The following is an 18,321-nucleotide window of genomic DNA, read 5'->3' as shown; positions in this document are numbered from 1 at the left end:
CACAGTGAAAAGTTCCTTCCCCCTTCTGCTGCCAAATTAAGTCCCTCGGAAATAATTTAAAACCAATACAGTGGTCATATTACCAATCTGTCCATTGTACTCTGATTTCTCTTTATGCATTATTTCCTGAAATGCCATAAAAAATGTTTTAAAAAAAACAACATGTCATACCATCCTCGGTGTCGTTGATATTGACGGTTGCTCGTACGGTTTTCCCGAGGAGTGCGTACGCGGGCATGCTGAGTTCCACACCGAAACTCTCCACGCCTTCGTACACGCCGTCGTCGTTGATCACGATTGTGCAGTACTTTGTGTCCTCTCGCTCATCAAACTGCACCTGGAGACCAACAAACACACTGATGAGACCACACTGCACAAACACACTGATGAGACCACACTACAAACATCTACCAGGCCAGTCTATTGTCTTAATAATAAAAGAATGAGAGAGTGAATGAAAGAATGGGTGAATGAATGAATGATATCAACAGCACAAAAGTACAGGTGATATTCACTACCCAAGTGTACCAATAATATATGACTGTAAATCTAACTTAATTCTGATAATATTCACAGTGCTTTTAAGTTTGTGGTTCTTACAGTCACCTTTCTCCTCTAAAAAATGAATGGCATCCACAAAACAGTGCCAACATTTCTACTAGCTGCGCTGCTACCATCATATTTGACTGCAAACTCAAAGACACAAAACCCTTCATTTTCACGTGCTACGAAATCTTAAGGTTCTGTGATCTTGAATAAATTCACAGTCCACAAATGTTTTTATGGTACGTCCGAATGCCAATAGGAAGCTTGCTTACCTGCCCAGCGTACTGCACATAAATGTTAGACAGCAATTAACAGTTCATCGGAATGCCAGGAGGAAGCTTGTTTACCTGCCCAGCGTACTGCACAAAGTCCAGCTGTCCCGGCTTGGCTCCTGACTTGTCGGATGACGTGGCAGTTCCCGGCTCTGTTCTACACAGCACGATGGCGTACTGCACAGGGAGGAAGGCAATATCAACATCAACATCAAATGTTGGCCTTTTTAACTGGAGTAGGAGACGCACAACCCTCATTGACAATCTAAAAAGGGATGCTGGGCTCAGTGACATTTCAACAACAGAGCTGAGATCGCTAATGGAAGACCGGACTGAGTGGTGCAGAAGGACTCATTGTCTCCCGAGATGACATCACAGATGTCCTCGTTCAAGATCAAGTTGGCAGTTGGCTTGGATACTTGCAGAAAGTTTGATCGCAGTTTTGTACTACTTTGGCTTTAATGTTTTCCATGTCATATTGTCATTTGTGATGGACGTCTTTCCACTTTAACCTTCCCGATGCTGCCTAACCACATATGCAAATTTAGTGTCAGAAGTCTACCTAAGCAGACTGAAGGTTAAAACCAAAGACCAGCCTAGTTAAAAGAAGATTTGCTTTAACAAGGCAGAAGAAGAACAAACCAGTTGATAAAAATGAAGAAACAGGTTGAACTTGAAGTGAAACACAACATTGGAGCATACTGTAATTCTTATTTCTTTCACTGTAAATTTATTTTCACTTTTTTCACTGTCACCTCTGTATTGTGAACTTATCAAAACCTGTTGTTATTATTTATGATTCTTTGACACATCCGTTCTGTGAAGTTAAAGTTCAGTTAAAATGTCAATTTTCTTTACACCGTGAAATTCTGCTACCGTGAAGATAAAGTGAATTACAGTACCTGGTTCAGGTTTCCGGTCCGTTTGACCGTGACGCTGACGGTGCCTCCCGTTTCGCTCACGTTGTACGCGGCGTGTTCGAAGCTGAGCAGCGACCAGCGGATCCGGAACACGTTGCCCCTGACGACGTTGGGTTTGCTGTCGGCCACGTCGAACATGAAGCGGTCGCTTGTCTTCCCCGTCACGCCGGCGTCCAGAACGTACCGCACGATCCCAACGTTCACCTCCTCTGCAAGTGGCAAGTAGTTTATGAATGTTAGTCCACTTTGTGATCATTGTCATCTCAAGAACGCTGAGTCTGACTGGGGGTATTGCTAACAATAACACAGGTCTGGAGAAGTGATATGTACAATAGAAACTGCCTGTATTCGTTACTCAGGTTGTGGGTGGGCAGGGTTTTCGTGGCCGTACCCATCTGTTTCGAAGCAGCCACTTGTCCCCCGCGACCATCTGTCAACCTGACTAAATGAACTTATGTAAAGTATCTAATAGATGTTTGCAACTTAAACGGTTACTACCTGAAACGTCTGACCATTTATACAAATCTATCCAATTACTTACTCAAGCAACTGTTACCTTGAATGTGCAAAATTTGTGTTTTTCGCCCTTGTATTTTGAGTTTCCATAAGATGTCCTTACCACAATTCCTGATGGTCCCCACTCTTACCCCAGTTCCTGATGGTCCCAATTCTTACCCCAGTTCCTGATGGTCCCCACTTTTACCCCAGTTCCAGATGGTCCCCACTCTTACCCCAGTTCCTGATGCCCCACACTGAACTCACCCTGTGTGAAGGTGGAAACAGGAGTGCCCGGTTGTGCTACGGTCTCCAGGCGGCCATACTTTTCACACTCTTACCCCAGTTCCTGATGGTCCCCACTCTTACCCCAGTTCCAGATGCCCCACATTGAACTCACCCTGTGTGAAGGTGGAGACAGGAGTGCCCGGTTGTGCTACGGTCTCCAGGCGGCCATGTTTGGGCGGCGACGTTATGGTGTACACCAGCTGCCTGTCCGTCGTGTCGGGGTCGGTGGTTTTCAGGTCCCTTTTGGTGATGATATTCATGGCCTGAGAAGAACAAAAGTCATACATCAAAACTAACTTGTGGTACTTTTAATCAGCTTTCGAATGTGACGTTTGGTCAGTTGCTATAGCTGAAATTTGTCCCTAGCTTATTCCTATTCTTAGTGTAAAGTGTCAGTCTTTTTTCAAACAATTCACTTTTACTGACTGACTGACTGACTGACTGACTGACTGATTGATTGACAAATTCGCTGACAGATCTCAACGTCCCGTCCACATACTCCAGGAACATACTGACTGACAGACTGACTGACGGATTGATTGATTGCTTGATTGATTGATTGACAGATCTCACCGTGCCGTCCACATACTCCAGGAACTGCAGGCCCAGGTTGGTGACGATGCGCGGCGTTCCGTCGTCCACCGGCAGGATCTCAATCTGGAAGGTCTGAAGGGGGAAACATAAACACTGTTAGTGGCGATTACAATCCACAATCCAGGCTTCAAAACCCCCATTCTCCTGCCCATGTGGAAGGTCCGATGGGGGGAAACAAAAACACTGTAACTGGTGATAACGATCCACAATCCAGACTATAAAACCCCCTTACACCTCCCCATCTGGAAGGTCCGATGGGGTCGAAACAAAAACACTGACTACCAAAAACCCCATTCACCTCCCTATCTGGAGAACTTCAAACATTTTTTTTCTGTCTAAAAGTTGAATGTAGGCCAGAAATGACCTTCAAAACTCAAATCGCCCTTCCCTACCTGCGGCGCCGTCGTCGTGACGACACGTCCGTCCAGTTCGACGGTGAAGTCGGGGTTGGTTCCGTCGGAAACGGCGAACTCGAAGCTGTCGTCCTGCGTGTTGCTGCCGTCGTGGTCGTAGCTGATCCGGTTTTCGTACACGTCCGTCATGCTGAACTTTGACACGCGGCGGAATGTGACCTCGTTGGAGGTCATCTCGACCTTACCGTGGTAGGGAGGGCGGGTGATGGTGAACATTACCTGTTGTTCCTGTAGTGAGAGGGGAACTTAATCCATCATCATCTTGCATCTGGATTATCCATCAATTTTAAAGGTTTATCCATCAATCTGAAAGGTTGATCCATGAATTTTAAAGACTTATCCATCAGTTCTAAAGGTTTATCCATCAATTTTAAAGGTTTATCCATCAATTTTAAAGGTTTATCCATCAATTTTAAAGGATTCTTAATGCCTGTGTCGAAGGGAAAATCCTCTGAAGGGACCACCAAAAAGCCACCCACTTCCCTTATGAACCTTTCACCATGTACGCAGGTATGTACGAGCGTACCTTTGTGTCTGCGTCCTCTGCCTTCAGCTCGAACTCCGTGATGGTCTTCCGAACGCCCTCCTGCACCCGCAGCCCCAGGTTGGTTACCATGGGAACCGCATCGTCCACGGGGAGGATGGTGATGTAGAAGGTCTGGCTCACCTGTGGGCAGGAGGAGGCGGAGGAGGAGAATGATGATGAGGGGTATCAAAAATGTCCTTCCTACTTCCAACTGTTTTACATACGGATAACAATGCGTTTTGTACACAACTAAATTGTTTGTAACTTGCTGTTGTTATCCAGTTATTTAGCAACACAACCTGATGAAATTATAGCACTGGTGGGAACTGTTGCACTGAGCATAAGAGGCAAACCTGGGCATTTTGCATTTAACAGTTCTTAAAATTGTTAACTAGCTTGTCCTTCCTAAAGAGAGTGATGTTTTGTCCCTAACCAAAGCTAGCTACTCATTTTCAACTGAGTCAAGTGAGGAAATAGGCATTAAATGCCTTTCCCAAGGATACAACATTGGAGTCTACAAGGGATCTGAATCCAGAACCTTTAGATTCTAAGTCAACAACCGTAAAACCTTGCCCGACTATTCATATGTCCTTCTCATATGTCCTATCTGCATAACGTGACGTCACAGAGTTAATGGATTGCTCATTCCTTGACATGGACTGAAGTTGATAAGTCCAATCTTTTGTGAGTTTGAAATTACAGTTCAACTCTGACCCAGATAAGCTATAGTTCCAATGACCTTCACCCCTACCTGGTTCTTCCCGTCGGAGACGGTGAAGGTGAAACTGTCCATGTGCTCCTCCTCCCCCCCTGGTTAATGTACCCCCCTCCCCCCCTGGTTAATGTACCCCCCTCCCCCCAGGTTAATGTACCCCCCCTCCCCCTGGTTAATGTACCCCCCTCCCCCAGGTTAATGTACCCCCCTCACCTGGTTCTTCCCGTCGGAGACCGTGAAGGTGAAACTGTCCATGTGCTCCTCCTCCTCGCTGGTGTGGATGTACAGGATATTATGGGCTGCCAGGTCCTTCTGGGTGAAGGTCGTGACCGGCGCGCCCGGTACCGCCGCGTGCTCGAGGTGACCCCGCCGCGGTTCCGCCGTTACCGTGAAGACGAGGTCGGCGGGTTCGCTGTCGGCATCCGTCGCTGAGAGCAGATTGGTGGTGATCTTCTTGGACGCGCCTTCGTTGAGCACCAGGCCCTTGTTAGCCACGACAGATGGAGGCAGGTAGTCCTCTGGAAACAGCACAGAAACAGCATGAATACAGAATAAAAACAGCACAGAAACAGCATGAATACAGAATAAAAACCAAACAGTATGCAGGGATCTCCCCAGAAATATGGAGCAGGATGGGGAAGGGTGCCAAGCACAGAATGCATGTCACAAGGGGGTAGGTCTGGAGAGGGGGGCAAACCCCTCAAGAAGAGAGCAGCTGTTGTAATTTGCCTTTTTCAGACATAAATGGAAGTCATTTCCAGCAACTTCAGCTTTACATCTGGAATTTCCAGTTTTGAGCAAAATTAAAGACTGGGGAAATATCGGAAGAAATACCCAAACTTTGAAAGTCAACAGGATGGAGCTGGGATTAGAACAGGATGGAGGAGCGCCACTGTTCCATTCTTTAGGGAGATCCCTGAGTATGGCTATTTTCATTGAACACCAGCTCTTCATTGGCTGCTGGCCAAACAGGATCTAGAATAAGGCACATGGAGATAGATGTTGATCCATGACCATGTCCCATAGCATAGTAAACTCCATCTCTACTTGTCTTGGTTAATTAAGTTACAGGTGTAAAATTGAAGAGCCTCCCACCTGTGACAGTGATGAGGAAGGTCTCACCTGTGACGGTGATGAGGAAGGTCTCACCTGTGACGGTGATGAGGAAGGTCTCACCTGTGATGGTGATGAGGAAAGTCTCACCTGTGATGGTGATGAGGAAAGTCTCACCTGTGATGGTGATGAGGAAAGTCTCACCTGTGACGGTGATGAGGAAGGTCTCACCTGTGACGGTGATGAGGAAAGTCTCACCTGTGATGGTGATGAGGAAAGTCTCACCTGTAACAGTGATGAGGAAAGTCTCACCTGTGACGGTGATGAGGAAAGTCTCACCTGTGACGGTGATGAGGAAGGTCTCACCTGTGACGGTGATGAGGAAAGTCTCACCTGTGATGGTGATGAGGAAAGTCTCACCTGTGACGGTGATGAGGAAAGTCTCACCTGTGACAGTGATGAGGAAGGTCTCACCTGTGACGGTGATGAGGAAAGTCTCACCTGTGACAGTGATGAGGAAAGTCTCACCTGTGACGGTGATGAGGAAAGTCTCACCTGTGACGGTGATGAGGAAAGTCTCACCTGTGACAGTGATGAGGAAAGTCTCACCTGTGACAGTGATGAGGAAGGTCTGGTCGATCATCTTGTTGCCCTCCGTGTCGATCAGGTCGAACTTGAAGGCTGTGGACCCGCTGGGCTCCCCGGGGATGTGCTGGTAGCGCACATCGCCTGTTGGAACAGAACAGAACAGAACAGTATTACATTTACACCTGCTGTTCCAAGAGGAGTACAGGGCTGTGCTGGTAACACACGTCGCCTGTTGGAACAGAACACGTGTGAAAATTCACAGGGTCAGGATTGTCTTTGTGTTGGGTGAATTTCAGTTGAGCTAAGCACTTTTTTGACATGGCAATGTGACAAATAGCCCTTTTCTACATGGTGATATGACACGAACCCGTGTATCCATGGTGATATGTCCTATACCCTTATCTCCATGGTGATGTGACAGGTACCCGTGTATCCATGGTGATATGTCCTATACCCTTATCTCCATGGTGATGTGACAGGTACCCATGACTCCATGGTGACATGACACTAACCCGTGTCTCCATAGTAACATGACACGTACCATTGTTGATGTCGTCCTGCGAGAACTCGCTGATGGCCCCGCCCACCGACACCCCCCGGAACTGCCCGTTCCTCCTCAGCTGAAGTTCGCCAAGGGTCGGGTCGGAGGTCAGGATAAAGGTCAGCTTGTGCTGGTCGGAGTCAACGTCCGTGCCCCTCAGGATCGACCTGGTGATGACTACAGAGGTGCCTGGAGGGGTCAGAGGTCAGGGTATACAGGTTAGAGGGCATGATGGAAAAGACAGTGACAAAATGCAAAATTGACTAGCTTACTACTAAGGGTTTAAGTAAGAAATATACAAATCATTAAAAACAGGGCTATCTCCAGCTTTAATTTTTGTTTCCATCACAATCATCGTTTGGGAGCCCGTGTATACATCTTCATCAATTTCATGTCATTAAGTCTTTTTTACTGTCCCAAGAAGTAGACTTCCATCCCGGAATGGAGGGACGGGTCCTGGAGACAGCCCTGATTAAAGTGAACCCAATGTGAAACAAAATCAGCAAATGCAGCACATAGGTCTCCATGGCGACAACAGAGGTCTCCATGGCGACAACAGAGGTCTCCATGGCGACAACAGAGGTCTCCATGGCGACAACAGAGGTCCGTACCCGCGGGCAGCTGCAGGCCGCGGTTGATGGTGACCCGCGGCGCCTCGTCGTTCAGCAGCCCGACCGTGACCTTGATCTTCCCCTCCTCCGTGAACTGTCCGTCAGTCAAGGTCACAGCGAACTCGTCTGATTGGGTCTCGCTGCCGTCGTGGATGTAGCAGATCAGCTCGTCAAGGACGTCCTGAAGGCAGACAGAGGTCGTTAAGGAAAGGTTGTTAAAAAAACACCCAAGTTCCGGGCAGAAACCCTGGAATTCCAGAATCTCCACTCCAGGACTTCTCAAAAGAAACTTTTTGTTCTATAGCAACCCTGAACTGTATATTCGTGGCCTAAAAAGAACATATTATCAAAACTAATAATGTTTAACAACCACAGCTGCCTCTAGAGTAAACACTGCAATCACAGGAAGTCTTTAACCCTTTCCCTGCTGCATAACTCTGAAGCTAATAGGGAATTGGGTGCCAAACGGCTACTTCAAAGTGCTAAAGGTTAAGCTGCAATACTTCAAGCCACCCCTCCCCCTGCACTGACCTGGTAAGAAAAGCTGGACCCCACGGGCAGAATGGCACCTTCCTGCATGGCTTGGTCTGCAAACTGCCTCTTCCGCAAGTTTCCTGTCAGACAGACAACATTTGTGTTATGTACAGTAGTAGTAACCTGACCCCTAACCTAAGACACCGGGTCATACCCTCAATACTGCCCCTTGACCCCTGACCCTGCTCACCGTGTTCCGGCAGCCTCCTGACCCTGAAGGTCAGCTCCTGGTCGGGCGTGTCCATGTCGTGTGCGTACAGCGAGACGTTGGTTACCATGGCGCCGTGACCCTCCGGGCAGACAACCTTCTCCATCAGCATCACAGGCTGCTCGTCATTGGTCAGCTGCAAAACAACAAACCATGTTACCATGGTGATAGTAGCTGGAACTAGTCACCATCGTGATGTACCCACCTGTATGGAGATGTTGAAGCGGTGTGACTGGTTGGTTACCATGGCGATGTACCCACCTGTATGGACATGTTGAAGCAGTGCGTGGGGACTGGTTGGTTGCCATGGCAATGTACCAACCTATATGGAGATGTTGAAGCGGTGCGTGGGGACTGGTTGGTTACCATGGTGATGTACCCACCTGTATGGAGATGTTGAAGCGGTGTGACTGGTTGGTTACCATGGTGATGTACCCACCTGTATGGAGATGTTGAAGCGGTGTGACTGGTTTGTTACCATGGCGATGTACCCACCTGTATGGAGATGTTAAAGCGGTAGGTCGGTGACTGGTTGGTGCCGTCGGTGACGTGGAAGAGGAAGCCGTCCCAGACGGGCTCCAGGTTGCGGTGCAGGTTCTGGACGTAGTGAACCGCCCCATCCAGCAGGTCCTGCACGCTGAACTGCACGATGGGGATGCCGGCCAGTGTGGTCTGGGAACCTTCAGCTGGGGATACACACAACAGAACATTACAGAACTCTGTAATACAGAACATTACAGAACTCTGCAGTACAGAACCTTACAGAACTCTGCAGTACAGAACATTACAGAACTCTGTAGTACAGAACATTACACAACTCTGTAGTGCAGAACAGCCTGGGAACCAAAAGCTGTAGACACACATGTACAGAACAGAATGGTATTTTTCAGCTACAAAGAGATACCTCTTGCTTGGTGAACTAAAAGTTTGGAACTTCCATAGAGTGCCTAGAACTCACGACAAGCTGATTGGTGTTCTATAGAATGCCAAGAACCTGCATTGCTTGGTGTTCTATAGAATGCCCAGAACCTACGTTGCTTTGTGTTCTATAGAATACCTAGAACCTAGTAGTACGTTGCTTTGTGTTCTATAGAATGCCCACAACCTACGTTGCTTGGTGTTCTCCAAGTAACCAAAACTGGGCGGGGTGTCGATGCGGACGATCAGCTCAGACTTGGGCGTGTCTGCATCCGTGGCAACGATGTCCTGTGCTGTCAGCAGGGCGCGCCCACCTTCAAACACCTGCAGAACATCGGGGGAGGTTTATAAAGTTCAGAACATCGGGGGAGGTTTATAAAGTTCAGAACATCGGGGGAGGTTTATAAAGTTCAGAACATCGGGGGAGATTTATAAAGTTCAGAACATCAGGGGAGGTTTATAAAGTTCAGAACATCGGGGGAGGTTTATAAAGTTCAGAACATTGGGGGAGGTTTATAAAGTTCAGACACTAAAATTGGACTTAGATTTGAACCTGCTTTGTTCTATAGAAGTTCACTTTCTATAGAAACATGAAAGTTACATAAAGGGAAATAAACTGTTATGGCGAGTCAATTATTTCACTTGGAGAAAAGTTTATTTCTAATCATGACTTCCTTTTTCATATTCTCTAGATAAGATTATGGCCTATGCTGGCTAGATATCAGCTGTAACTGTTCGATGGGTTCCAAAGAGGATACACAAGAGTGTAATGGTACTGGTCTCTTAGTTCTCTCTGTGGCTTAATGACCTTGGCATATCTAGGGAACAAGTATAACATGTAGAATGTGTTCCAAAGAGGAATATAAATGTACATCTGTGCTGGTACTGATTAGTACATACATTAGTACATCAGTACTGTACGTAGTGTACAAGTATAACAGGTAGAATGTGTTCCTGACCTCGAGTCCCTTCCCCACGCTGACCACCGGCGGCTGGTTGTTGCCGGGGGAAACCGTGATGCTCAGCACCTGGTTGGGTAACCTATGACCTTCTGTATCCTCCACGCTGAAGAAGACGACGTCGGAGACGGGCTGGTCGCCGACCTCCCCCAGCGACGTGTACCTGCAACAGGTGAGAGATGACCTTGACTGGAGGCTTCTGTTGTCTCTTTGACATAAGCTTCCATCTGAAGGGTTTCTAGTGTCACTATCTGATATTAGAGGTCGCCCCCCCTCCCCATTGCCTGGTTACTGCTGCACTTTGACCCACCTGATACTGAAGCTGTTGACCTCCTCCTGTGTGAAGGTCGCCCCCCCTCCCCATTGCTTGGTAACTGCTGCCCTTTGACCCACCTGATACTGAAGCTGTTGACCTCCTCCTGTGTGAAGGTCACCCCCCCTCCCCATTGCTTGGTAACTGCTGCCCTTTGACCCACCTGATACTGAAGCTGTTGACCTCCTCCTGTGTGAAGGTCGCCCCCCTCCCCAGTGCCTGGTAGCCGCCGTCTGCCCGGCGCCTCTCCAGCCGGCCCTGCTGCAGTTCCGACTCCAGCCTGTAGCTGATGGGGGCGCTGCTGTCCGTGCTGTAGAACAGACTGTCCCGACTCAGGGTGGAACTGCCGAGCTCAGGAACACTCAGGGTCAAGGTCGCTGCGGGAGCTTTCACTGGACCCGTCTGCGCAACCTGCAGATAGACAATGATGATGATGTTCCTGCATTCGTCAGAAAACTACTGTAACAGCATTGCTATGTCATTGGTTACAGGTGAATTCATAGTGAGCTTGTCTTTTTTTTCCTGAAAGATATGTTGATCAAACATTTCAACTTGTTAATGTTCTTTATCAAGTTTATGCAATTCTTGTACAGATATCAGAATGTCTAGTATGTTTTGTGTTCCTTCATTCATCCCAATCAGAAGTATCAAACACCTTATTCAGAAACCGATACCTAGGAACAGTTCCTACCTGCATCACAGAGACAGATATGGTTGCCGTGACGACAGACGAGCCGTCGCTAACGGAGACCTGGAACTGGTCTGAGCCGCCCTTGAAGCCGTCGTGCACGTAGTGGAACATGTTCCTGTCGATGTCCTGCAGACTGAAGATGTAGCCTGGAGAGGTAGAGGAAAGGTTCAGGTAGCCTGACACATAACCCTTACCCTTTACCCCATAACCTCTAACCCACACTTTAACCCCTGACCCAGAGGTAACATGGTGAACCGAGTTCCTGCTAATGTCTTGAACATGTAGCCTGGACAGGCAGAGAAAAGTTCTGGGACACAGCAACCTGACTCATAACCTTTAAAAGATAACCTTTACCCCATTACCTCTACCAAACTTTGACCCCTCACCTATATAGAATTTGTTCCTGTCAATATCTCTTACATGATAACGATTGGAGAGGCAAAATATTATAAAGGAGGCCAACAAATCTGACCCATAACCTTTACCCTACTGTGACCCCTGACCTTTACTGACCTTCCCTGAGGACCTCCTGCCTGTTCCTGTCCTTCTGGATGACCTTGCCCATCATGGGCGCCTGTTTCAGTGTGAAGCGCAGGTCGGACAGCGGTGTGTCGGAGTCGCTCACTGCCAGCTGCTCCATCCCCACAGGCACAGTTCCTCCCTGGGGGGGTGGGGGGTAAATATCATGTAAAGTGTGTGTCCCTGGGAGGGTGGGGGGTGAATATCATGTAAAGTGTGTGTCCCTGGGGGGGTGGGGGTGAATATCATGTAAAGTGTGTGTCCCTGGGGGGGTGGGGGTGAATATCATGTAAAGTGTGCTATTTCGAACCACTTTAACTCACTGCAGAGCTAATCTTCCACTGGTCATGACAGAGAAGACAGACACTATGTACAGTATCTACAGGTTCATTGTACCTAGGAAATTCCCCCAGCTCTCTTAGACAAGTACAATGAACCGTGGGCCACGGCTAAACGTCCCGTCCTAAGGACTGCAGCCATTTCCAGTAGCGTGCATGTCGGGTCAGCGACACAGCCTGGATTCGAACTCACACCCCGTTGGTCCAGATACGCTTAAACAGCTGGACTATGCATGTAACCCATGATAGAAAAAAATACAGGAACAGAGAGCAGGAATGAAGGAAAATTTGTCCTGCTCTGTTCCTTTTTAGTCCAGCCTACCCTTAGCCCAAAAGACATGGCCCAAAATCGCACAAAATGGAGGATGCTTGCTGCCCGATGTGCCACTTGATACTGGAGGATCTAAGTCTAAGTAAGTCTACCCTTAGACATTCTCAAACTAGATTAAAAAAAATGAAAGGCCAGCTCTCCTTCCTGTGGCAATCTTACAAAAAGCTACTTGACTGAACTTGACTTATGTCGGGTGCCATTCTTCCTCTGTCACCCCAACCACCACAAAAACCTGTATTTTCAACCCTAAACAGACGAAAAAGTGAGTGACCTTACCTGTGTGACCTTGATGATGCTGTTGGGGCTGCTGAACCTGGGCGGGGCGTTGCCATCGGATACGACCCTGATGACAAAGGGCTGTGCTGGGAGGGTGTTCACCCCGTCAGACACTGGGACAAAGGGTCAAAGGTCACACCGAGGTTTGAATATTCTATATAGAAAACGAAGTACAATTTCTTCTAGAATGCTCACTATATAAAGATATTCTCTTGTTAGTACCATACTTCTAGACCAAAGATATGTACATTTAACAAAGGAGGAAATATTCGCATATATAACGTCAGCAGTTAATTACGATGTAACCAAAAACTTTCACTGTGAATTCATTTACACATGTTTTAAAGAGAAAAGAAACATGTAAATCATAGATAAAACATTGCATAGTTTTCTTAGTATTTCCTTGATATCTTAATGCATCTTGCCCTTGTTGGACATGAATAAGCAATAAACTTGAAGTTCATTGTCAATCATTGTGTTTGTACAGCTGTACCTGTGAAGGCGAACTGGAAGGACTTGTCCCTGTGAGCAGGCCGCGCCCCTGGAAATGGCAAACATCAAAAGTTACGGAGCCGTAAAAACTCTTGCTACAAAAAAGACTTGCACTTGATGAGGAGTTCTGGGGCTCCCCCATCCATGTGCAAGCACGTCCAACCCCCATATGATGGGGAAAAAAAGACGTAAAATCGGAGAGAGAGAGAGAGAGAGAGAGAGAGAGAGAGAGAGAGAGAGAGAGAGAGAGAGAGAGAGAGAGAGAGCATCCTTCCTGGTGTTACAGCAGGAGGAAAACTTGCGGTGTTCACACATTATAATGTGGGGAACAGTCACCAACATAACCTGCATGTGTAGAACGTTGCTAGGAATGTATCTACTTTTAACTTATCAATCCGGTTTGAACTTCCTTTCATCTAGATAATCCTTTAGCAGCTCCCTACTAGCTTAATACATAATTTGACACCCACTTTTGGTGATTAATCTGGCCATAGGCTTAAAAAAGCCCCTGACTGGATCTTAAAACCCAGGCTCTAACCCAAGACCCAGATCTAACCCAAGACCAAGTATAACCAACCCATAACCCCTCAGTGATTTGCCCTTGGCTGACCTTGGAACATGAGGCTGGACGACCCCGGCCCGTAGGTCGCGGGCGCAGGGCGGTAGATGACCTTGCCGGCCTCGAGCTCGGCCTGCGTGAAGCTCTGCAGCGGGACGTAGGGGCGGTCCGCGTGCTCCAGCATCCCGAACTCCGTCGGGAAGGTCTTCGTGACCTGGTACTGAAGGTCGCGGGCGTCAGAGTCAAGGTCGATGTATGCCAGGTGGGCTGCGGTGATGGTGGTGATCTGGTCGGCGATGGCCTGGGGACACAGCAGGGTTACAGGTCATGTTCGGCTCCAAACTAACTTATATGTTTTATCATGTCACAATAATATATATTACCTGAATTTGAGTGCCGTCATCAACAATGTTTGTTATCAAAGATGAAATTAATCAAAGATGAAATTAATTAAAGACGCAGTGCAGGCAATATTGATTTCATACTAGTGCTTGGTCAATGGAAAAGTACATCTCAAACGGTTACCGAAGCTGGTGACAAAATCAAACTATCCCGAGAAAATACAGCATCTATACAAATGTATCATTCTAATCCTTAAACTTCATGTTTTGATGTTTACCTAAAGTTAAACTAGGCAGTGCTCAACAGATAGTTATACAAAGTACACTATGTAAAACTAAGTAAATCATTATGGATGGTTTCTATTCATCTTCTTTCTCTTAAGTGGAGTGGAATGAACGACAGACAGTAGCTAGGATCAAGGCTTGGCTTTTGTGCAAGCTGTCTTGTACTGTACTGTATGTCTCATTCTAATACACTAAACCATGAAAATCAATCAATTAAAATAATAGAAATTTTGAAAACAACTGCTGTACCGTTATCCCCAGTGGCATGGCCACTCCCGGGGCAACCCGAGGTGGCTCGTCGTCAGAGGGGAGAATCTGGATGTTGAACTCCTGATCCTCCAGCACGTTTGGTGGCTCAGCTGAATCAGTCACCTGTGTACAACACGTGTCCTGCCATTAGTAGGGAGAATCTGCACGCTCATCAGTCTGACAATGGCATACAGAAGGTTTACTGTAAATTTACTTTTGCGGTGGTTTTATTTCGCAGTAGGAGTGAAAAAGGAGGTTTATGCTGCTCCCTTGTGTGGCTAGGAATATCAGCGCCCCCAGCGTGATGCCTCTTTGTCACTTAGGTGCCAACTTGGTATTCAACCTCTGCCAACCCCCTATCATCTACATAGAAACAATGCGCACAAGGGGAAGCATGTGTAAGACCCTCTAAACTTTTTTAAACAATTGGTCAGCCTCATTCAATCAAAAAACGGATTTTTCAGCCCTTTCTGAATTGGTAGTGTGATCCACAATCAGCACTGACTTTTGAACAAAGCACCTATAGTGTGTGGAACAAACTCCATTAGACATTTCCAGAGTACCAGCTGCACTTTGAAGAAAAGGTTAACCATCACAATGTCATACAGTTGTATTCTGTACATGACGAGGAAAAACGATTTTAAGAAATTACCTGGAACTTGAAGAAGTCTCGAGTGGTCTCGCTGCCGGAGTGGCGGTACCACAGGTGACCTTGGTCGATATCGGACTGGCGGAACTGGCTGACCTTGGTCTCCATGCGCCCCCCCTCCGACGACTGCCAGCCGGTGGGCGGCCCGTCCGCGAGAACCGGCAGCACCAGCAACAGCTCTCCTGGAGGGTGATGTGCGTTTGGTGGTTAATGTCAGGGAAAACAATGCAGGAGCGTTACTTCACCGGTAAAATGGTTGTGAGTGACATACAGCCAGCTATACCTAATAAGTAGCCAATGGCTCAAGAGTTATTCTCTTTGTATCTTTCGATTTATGGATTTTTGAATCTGCTCTACAGCCGCTGGTTTCCAGGCGTGGCCCTAGAAACAAGTTAAAGGCAGGATGTAACCTCCTGTGGGTTGCTGGGTGTGTCCCTAGTAACAAGATACTATTGTGGGTTGCTGGGTGGATCCCTAGTGACAGGCCAGCCCTACACTGTTGCTGGGTGTAACCCTAGTGACAGGCCAGCCCTACACTGTTGCTGGGCGTGTCCCTAGTGATAAGCCAGACTTACCCTGCTGTGGGTTGCTAGGCGTGTCCCTTGTAACAAGCCAGGCCTACATCCTATTTCTATTGTGGGTTGCCGGGTGTGTCCCTAGTATAGTAGTAACAAGCCAGCCCTACCCTGCTGTGGGTTGCCGGGTGTGTCCCCAGTTACGAGCCTGACCTACCCTGCTGTGGGTTGCCGGCGGGCGGAGTCAGCCTGTACACCAGCTGGTTGTCGGGCGTGTCCACGTCGGTTGCCAGGAGCATGTTGGAGGAGATCTGGACCATCTGGCCCTCCTGGACGTGGGCCACGGTGTTGGCCAGCAGCAGGGGCCCAGCGTTGTCCTGCAGAACAGACATGGGATGGTCCAAACATTACCGACATATCTGACATTCAATGAAGAATAAAAAGAAATGATTCCTAAGAGATTCAGAGTCTTTGTTCAACTTCAAGGTTCACACATGCCAGCACTCACAAAAGCGTAAGACTATCCCAGAGCAGGTTTATGGCATCAGTCCTATGAGACAATTCTTTCACCAAGGACTGATGTTGGATGTACTGCAAATGCAGAAATGTTCGCGGTGTTTTTATTAATGGCGGTTTTCTTCATCGTGAACTTAAAACCTAGCTGATTTTTTTCCTTTTCACTCCTTGACTACCATTGTCTCAAAGGTGAACTTAAAACCACCACGACCACTCCATTTTCTTCCTACTGCATTTTCAAAACCAGTACTTAAATGCTTTTACAGTAATGACTTCCGTACCTGCGGTCTGATCTGGATGTTGAAGAGAATGTTCACCAGGTTGAAGCCGTCGGAAACCTGCAGCAGGACGACGTCGCTCTGCGTTTCGCTTCCATCGTGGACGTACCGGATGCTCCCAGCATGCAGTTCTGCCAGCGTGAAGGTGTCGAGTTGCTGCTCGTTGCGGCTAGCGAGACGGCCGTGCGCCGGGCCTGTCGGGGGAGGGGGGGGAATAATTACTGCTGTGTACCTAAACTCAGGTTCAGGTCCAGGTCTGGATTCAAGTCCAGAGGTTCAGGTCTGGATTTGAGTCCAGAGGTTCAGATCTGGATTTGATTCCAGAGGTTCAGATCTGGATTCAAGTCCAGAGGTTCAGATCTGGATTTGAGTCCAGAGGTTCAGATCTGGATTCAAGTCCAGAGGTTCAGGTCTGGATTCAAGTCCAGAGGTTCAGGTCTGGATTCAAGTCCAGAGGTTCAGGTCTGGATTCAAGTCCAGAGGTTCAGGTCTGGATTCAAGTCCAGAGGTTCAGATCTGGATTTGAGTCCAGAGGTTCAGATCTGGATTTGAGTCCAGAGGTTCAGATCCGGATTTGAGTCCAGAGGTTCAGGTTCAGGTCCGGATTCAAGTCCAGAGGTTCAGGTCTGGATTCAAGTCCAGAGGTTCAGGTCTGGATTTGAGTCCAGAGGTTCAGATCTGGATTTGATTCCAGAGGTTCAGATCTGGATTTGATTCCAGAGGTTCAGATCTGGATTCAAGTCCAGAGGTTCAGATCTGGATTTGAGTCCAGAGGTTCAGATCTGGATTCAAGTCCAGAGGTTCAGGTCTGGATTCAAGTCCAGAGGTTCAGGTCTGGATTCAAGTCCAGAGGTTCAGGTCTGGATTCAAGTCCAGAGGTTCAGGTCTGGATTCAAGTCCAGAGGTTCAGATCTGGATTTGAGTCCAGAGGTTCAGATCTGGATTTGAGTCCAGAGGTTCAGATCCGGATTTGAGTCCAGAGGTTCAGGTTCAGGTCCGGATTCAAGTCCAGAGGTTCAGGTCTGGATTCAAGTCCAGAGGTTCAGGTCTGGATTCAAGTCCAGAGGTTCAGATCTGGATTTGAGTCCAGAGGTTCAGATCTGGATTTGAGTCCAGAGGTTCAGATCTGGATTTGAGTCCAGAGGTTCAGATCTGGATTTGAGTCCAGAGGTTCAGATCTGGATTTGAGTCCAGAGGTTCAGATCTGGATTTGAGTCCAGAGGTTCAGGTCTGGATTCAAGTCCAGAGGTTCGGGTTCAGGTTCAGGTCTGGATTGAAGTCTAGAGGTTCGGGTTCAGGTCCGGACTTATAAGTCCAGTTCAGGTCCGGTGTTTAGGTATGCAGCACTAGCAGTAATTGTCTTTGTCTAATTGAATGATCAGAAGATGTGCAACATACATGGACCAGACAATCTTAAAAACGGTGATTGAATGCCTGACATTGACTCACATGGACTACTGTAGCCCTGTCTGGTCATGCACCACAAAGAGAAATATCAAGTCCCTACAAATAGTGCAAAATAAGGCTTCACGTTTGCTTCAGTTGAAACCACTGTGGAAACCTGAACACACTAGACTATCATTGAACATAATGACTACTTTTAGAAGGATTGTCTTCACTAATGAACCTGAGTGTCTTGCGAGTAGACTGCTTTCTGTCAACAAGCAGCACACGCACAGAACACGATTTGCTTCAAAGCCAACTTTTAGACTAGACAAACCTAAGACAAATGCATTAAAGAAGACTTTTATGTACAGGGCTGTCGCAACGTGGAACCAGCTCCCGGTA

General features: G+C 47.6%; 1 protein-coding gene across 1 annotated transcript in view; it reads right to left on the bottom strand.

The window, feature by feature from the left end:
• LOC136448639 (extracellular matrix organizing protein FRAS1-like) overlaps positions 1–18,321 on the bottom strand; it is a 99,557-nt gene that overhangs the window by 17,988 nt on the left and 63,248 nt on the right. The window contains exons 29-54 of the mRNA XM_066448277.1: positions 16,537–16,727; positions 15,957–16,116; positions 15,228–15,406; positions 14,576–14,698; positions 13,752–14,001; positions 13,143–13,190; positions 12,650–12,762; positions 11,699–11,846; positions 11,186–11,331; positions 10,658–10,905; positions 10,182–10,344; positions 9,414–9,546; positions 8,800–8,990; positions 8,287–8,440; positions 8,094–8,176; positions 7,563–7,743; positions 6,952–7,140; positions 6,432–6,551; positions 4,983–5,287; positions 4,055–4,195; positions 3,508–3,756; positions 3,095–3,187; positions 2,634–2,784; positions 1,721–1,947; positions 894–995; positions 172–337 (exon numbers count right to left, since the gene is read on the bottom strand). Of these exons, the coding sequence (XP_066304374.1) occupies positions 172–337; positions 894–995; positions 1,721–1,947; positions 2,634–2,784; positions 3,095–3,187; positions 3,508–3,756; positions 4,055–4,195; positions 4,983–5,287; positions 6,432–6,551; positions 6,952–7,140; positions 7,563–7,743; positions 8,094–8,176; positions 8,287–8,440; positions 8,800–8,990; positions 9,414–9,546; positions 10,182–10,344; positions 10,658–10,905; positions 11,186–11,331; positions 11,699–11,846; positions 12,650–12,762; positions 13,143–13,190; positions 13,752–14,001; positions 14,576–14,698; positions 15,228–15,406; positions 15,957–16,116; positions 16,537–16,727 (4,254 nt within the window). The remainder of the gene's footprint in view (positions 1–171; positions 338–893; positions 996–1,720; positions 1,948–2,633; positions 2,785–3,094; positions 3,188–3,507; positions 3,757–4,054; positions 4,196–4,982; positions 5,288–6,431; positions 6,552–6,951; positions 7,141–7,562; positions 7,744–8,093; positions 8,177–8,286; positions 8,441–8,799; positions 8,991–9,413; positions 9,547–10,181; positions 10,345–10,657; positions 10,906–11,185; positions 11,332–11,698; positions 11,847–12,649; positions 12,763–13,142; positions 13,191–13,751; positions 14,002–14,575; positions 14,699–15,227; positions 15,407–15,956; positions 16,117–16,536; positions 16,728–18,321) is intronic.

Source organism: Branchiostoma lanceolatum, chromosome 14, assembly GCF_035083965.1.
Source record: "Branchiostoma lanceolatum isolate klBraLanc5 chromosome 14, klBraLanc5.hap2, whole genome shotgun sequence".
NCBI lineage: Eukaryota > Metazoa > Chordata > Leptocardii > Amphioxiformes > Branchiostomatidae > Branchiostoma > Branchiostoma lanceolatum.
The sequence above is the reverse complement of the archived record's forward strand: the minus strand, read 5'-3'. Positions and strand labels throughout refer to the sequence as shown.